The sequence below is a fragment of the Pediculus humanus genome, genomic scaffold, assembly GCF_000006295.1.
Source record: "Pediculus humanus corporis 1103172107723 genomic scaffold, whole genome shotgun sequence".
NCBI classification, from domain to species: domain Eukaryota; kingdom Metazoa; phylum Arthropoda; class Insecta; order Psocodea; family Pediculidae; genus Pediculus; species Pediculus humanus.
This window is the reverse complement of record NW_002987326.1, coordinates 72,987-78,176: the sequence shown is the minus strand read 5'-3', so window position 1 is coordinate 78,176 and position 5,190 is coordinate 72,987. Positions and strand designations below refer to the sequence as shown.

The 5,190-nt window shown below is 23.3% G+C and overlaps 2 protein-coding genes across 2 annotated transcripts in view; one reads left to right on the top strand and one right to left on the bottom strand.

Annotated features, from left to right (window-relative positions):
- Window positions 1-1,078: 1,078 nt before the first annotated feature.
- Window positions 1,079-2,722, bottom strand: Phum_PHUM317060 (Vimentin, putative; the record flags this gene model as incomplete). The annotated part of the gene is made up of 5 exons (XM_002427346.1): window positions 1,079-1,175; window positions 1,296-1,458; window positions 1,609-1,816; window positions 1,946-2,203; window positions 2,453-2,722. 5 exons carry the CDS (start codon window positions 2,720-2,722, stop codon window positions 1,079-1,081), a joined length of 996 nt encoding a protein of 331 aa, XP_002427391.1.
- An 872-nt stretch (window positions 2,723-3,594) lies between these two features.
- The window catches only part of Phum_PHUM316950 (14-3-3 protein epsilon, putative), a gene marked incomplete at both ends in the record, with an annotated part of 7,041 nt that continues 5,445 nt past the window's right edge, over window positions 3,595-5,190 (top strand). Inside the window, one exon of the mRNA XM_002427345.1 lies at window positions 3,595-3,658. Coding sequence (XP_002427390.1) covers window positions 3,595-3,658 — 64 coding nt within the window. The remainder of the gene's footprint in view (window positions 3,659-5,190) is intronic.

Sequence of the window (5,190 nt, the reverse complement as noted above, 5' to 3'; positions counted from 1 at the left end):
TTTTTTTTTTTTATAAGCATGAAAAATTCACTCACATCATTTATAAAATTTTATTCTTTAATATAAACTTGGTAAAAAAAAAAAAAAAAAAAAAAAAAACATAATAAAAATAGTAAAAATCCCTAACCATTATATATATAATTAACATTTATTTAAAATAATATATTGATATTTTTATCAGTAATAAAATATATATGTATGAGTATTTTAAAAAAAATTGATTTTACTTTTTTTTTTTTTTTTACTATAAAAATAACGAAAAAAAAATTAAAGCAAATATCTTATTATAAAATTATATGTTGTTTAATTAAATTTTATACAATAAATTAAACAAGGCAATTATTTAAAAATGTTGAAACTTTTGCTATTTTTTTCTTTTTTTTTTTGATATGCTATATGTATAAATAAATATTGTAAAAAAATATTGTAAATAAAATTAAAATATAATTTGACTTTCATTGCTTTTTACAATGTATTTTTACTAACTTTTTTTTTTTTTTTTTAAACAAATTTTTATCAAAATACATTTTTAATGGAATTTAAAAAGCATTAATTACCGAAAGGAAATAATTTTTTAAAAAAATAAAAATAAAAACAAAATTTTCAACATTAATGTACATTTTGTTACTCAACTACTGCATCTACGTTATTATATATAATACTGCTTGTTATTTAACAAAATATTATTATTATTATTATTATTATTATTTCGTCCTACATTACAATTTTAAAGGCAAATATTATTTAAGGTGATTTGAATATGTCGAATATGAATTGTAAATTTCCATCACCATCAATATAAGTAATAAAATCTAAATTATTATTTTGTTTCCATAAACAATAATGTAATAATGCTTGATAAAAAAATTTTTTATATGCCAGTGCTGTTAGTCGCACCATTTGTGAAACCCATCTTGGACAATGCTGAAAAACTCCGTTTTGGGCTTCCCCCAAGAAAGGTGATGTTGTTTTCATTAAATAATTTACGAAAACTGTAAAAAAAAAAAAAAAATTATTATTATAAAATATCTACAGGTACAGAGTGTCACACTTTAATTCAATTTTATATAAAAATTACTTACAATTTTCGAATATTAGTACCAGATGTTTTTTTCCAGGGTGCGTCATCAGGTTCATAGGGTAGCGGACCTTGAACAGGTGCATCAGTATCATTCCTAAAATTAAAATAACAATTATAATTTCGACTGGTGAATTTTTATTGCAAATTCGAAAAACAAAAATATGGTAAATTGTTTGTGTTTAATAATGTTTTTTTTTTAAACACAATTACATACTCTGTTGTGCCTTTAGGTCTATATAACTCTAATTCATCTTCTAAATCACTAATTTTAGCTCTTAATTCATTTCTTTCTTGTAAAATTTCTTTAAGCTCGGATGTTGTAAATCTCGGTCTGTCCGGATCGTCTAAATCGAAAACAGCTTTGTTGGTCAAATCTACTGGGTTTGCTTCTGAAAAAAAAAAAAAAAAAAATTTAATTTAAGAATTATGTTTTATTAAAAATATTTTTAAAATTTTTTTCTGATTCAGTTGTAGTATTTATGTTCTGTAATTTAAAATTGATTTAAATAATTAATGAAAAAACTTACCGATTGAATTTTTAGTTAAATCCTCATTTTCTTTTTCAGCTACTCCTAAGTTTTGTTTAAGTGTTACTATTTCTTTTTGTTGATCTTGTAATTGTGTGATAAAATCAGCTCTTTCTTCTATTAATGTCCTCACTTGATTTTGTACAATTTTATGTTTTCTTCTTAATTCCCTTCCCGTTTTTGTTAGTCTATCAACTTCCGTTGTAAGCTGGCACAACATAATTATTTTTTTTCATTTTATAAAGCTTGTGTAATACAAAATTTTTTAAAAAAATATTACATTAATTTAGAGTTATAAAAAAAAAAAAAAATGGAAATGTTTTATTATTATTCTTACGGATTCTAATTCGGAAACTTTATTCGCCAATTCTTTTTCCTTATTTCTAATTTGTTCTCTCTGGCTGTCAACCATTGCTTTTAACCTTTGCAAAACTACAATATCTACTTCTGTTGCAATTGTCGAATTACTAGCACTAAGATTTTTTTGATCTGCTACTGTTCCTCTTAACCTTTTATTTTCCTCTTGAACTTTTCCAAGTACTTCAACTAAATCCTTTGTTTCCGATTTCCAATGATCTTCAATTTGTTCTAATTCCTAAAAATGTTTTCCGATGAAAATTTGAATAATGTATATTATCAAAACCGATCAATTCAATAAAGGTAACAGATGTTGGTAAGATTTTTTATAAAAACAATTTAAAATGCATTTTATTTTCATTTAAATAAAGATATTGTAACACTTGAGAGCTTTCATGTTTAAAAAAATTTAAGTGTGCACAGTAAAAAATTTATAAACTGTAAAATTATTTACATAATAAATATATATATATAAATGTAAATTTACCCTTTCAAACCTTTTTTGATCCTCTGCTTTTTCAATTTTTTCTAACTCTAATTTAGTTATTTTGCTTTTTAAATCCTGTACAATAGTATTTTCTTTTTCATTTTGTAAAGAGAAATTTTCTAAATGTTCTAGAGCATAAATAACTTTTGGCATTAAACTCATAACAATATCAGGTCCGTGACCATCAATAATTTTTTCAAATTCTTTTCCAATTTCCGATGCTATATCGTATACATCCACGACAGATAATTCAACTTCAGGTTGCTCCATTTTATTTTATTTTATTTTTAAATTAAATTAAAAATATATAAAAAAAAATTATTGTTCTAATAAATGATTTTCAAATCTTTGGTGGTAATTAACCGCCATGATTGACTGTGACGTATTACGAAATGGAAAATGTGGGAAATTTAAATTACAAATTTAGAATGAATCATATTCTGTAATCAATTAAAAAAAAAAAAAAATTAAAATTACTATTTCGATATAAATTAAATTGTAATTTCCTATTAAACTAAACAAAAATTTTTTTAATTTGTGAAAGTAAAATTTGTATTTCCGGTTTCTTTTTAAAATTCTTTTTAAGTGAATAAATAATTACCAAAATATTTTGTAATATTAATTTTAACAATAAATAATTTATAATTGTATTATAATTTTAAAAAATAATTTTTTTTTACTTTCCCTAATATTTATAAATAGGTTAAATTAAAAAAAAAAAAAAAATTATTTTAATATTCAAAACCTAAAAAAAAAAAAAAAAAAAAAAAAATAAATAAATAAATTTTTATTATTATTTTTGTTTTTGATTTTAAAAATTATTTAAAATATTATTTAATGTATTTATATTATTAATTATAAAATAAAAGTATTTTTTTAAAAAAATCTTTTAAAAAAAAATTTTTTTTTTACCTTACTTTCGAAAAGAATAAAATGAAATAACTGACATCAACTTTCATATTGCCGCGTTCTATGAAAAGTTTTAAAAAATTTAAGTTGGCAACACTCTGACGTCATAGTGGCGGATGAATATTTAAAAAAATTTAGGAACTATTTTCAGTGTTGGCGGGCGCGGCCATTTTAGATATACGTATTTTTGTGGTTGTATTGTGCATAGTGTATAAAATCCAAATTCATCTACAATGTCCGAAAGGGAGGATAACGTATATAAGGCTAAATTAGCAGAACAAGCGGAGCGCTATGATGGTATGTTAAAATAAATATAAAAAACTAATTATTTCTCTTGATTCCATATAATTGAAATAGCCGACTCTGCAAGACTCAAGGGACACTGCCCGCTTGACAGAAAAATTTTGATTATTTCCCATTGCACCTCTAATTTATACCTTATATATAAATATAATGGAATTCCAGTTGAAATACTAAGCAGTTATAACTTTTTTATTTTTGTATTTTACCAAATATTTTTACTAGGGAGTACGTGGATTTTTCAATCTCCCAAATGATGTAGACTAGGATCGATGCGTCATCAAATGGCGTTAAAAATTATTCCATTTGACTATTTGAGCATTTAGAAACGTTTTCTTTTTATTTATTTTTTTTTAAAAAAATTGTCCTTATAATGTTTTTAAACACTTCATTTGTTTATAAATTGTTTAGATTATTTGTTGTAATAAAAATTTAACTTAAATTTCCAAGGCCGAAGTTATAATAAAATTTTTTAATCCTAGTTGGAATAATGATATTCTATAGCTCATTACATTAATTTATTTCTATATTTTACATACTATAGTTTCAATTTAAATGTTTCTGTTACCTGGGGTGCAATATACTTGAGCAATAATGTGTAATACACAGTTGATACCATATATTTCTAATTATGATATTAAAAATCACCCACAAAGAATTAAAACATTAAATGCGATAAAAGGGAGGCAAATATACACAATGTAAATTTCTACTAGTGTAAGATTATTAAAATGTGCAATATGAGAGAGACTGGTAATGTTTAATGAAAATTTGTATATAAATAGTATATTATTTCTCATAAACCACTTCAACATCCCTCATTTAACTTAGTTATACTTTTCGTTATGGTCAGAGAAAGGATTTTTTAAGAAATATCCATTCTTTTTATTAATGTAATGGTTTCGAATCAATAAGAGTTACCATTCAAACTTTCATCGAACATTTTACTAACAATTAGAAATCTAATGTTATGATGTATTTTAGTTTGTCGAAAGTACTGCAAGTAATTTTTTTGCTCGAAACATTTTAGGTAAAGCATTTTCTGCATATGATTTTTAAAATGGTGTGATCGAATGCATTTGGAAAAAAATGATGTTCAGTGTGTAAATATATAAAATTAATTGAATTTCTCTTTTGTCGTTGCAAAAGGTTTGGATTAGTACAAAAATGGAAGGATTTAAAATAATTTTTTTTTTTTTTTTTTTGCATTTTATGTTGAACGCATAAAGTTAACAAATAGTTAATTACGACTGTCATGAGATATCGCAATCTCCTCATATGGTTGACGTCACGAGTCTTGGTTGAAATTTTCTTTCATCACGTGCAATCAACTCAATGCTGAGTCATGGGGTGTTTGCCATGTGCTGTTCCTTGGTCGTTTTCTAATTTTCTTTTTTTTTTTTTTTATGTACCTGTGAGAAATTTTCATTAGGGAAATGAACAAAAAAAAAAAGAAATTACGGTCATTGTCTCTTTGTTTTTTTTTAAACATTATTATTATTATTCTCATCATCACTATTATTTATCGT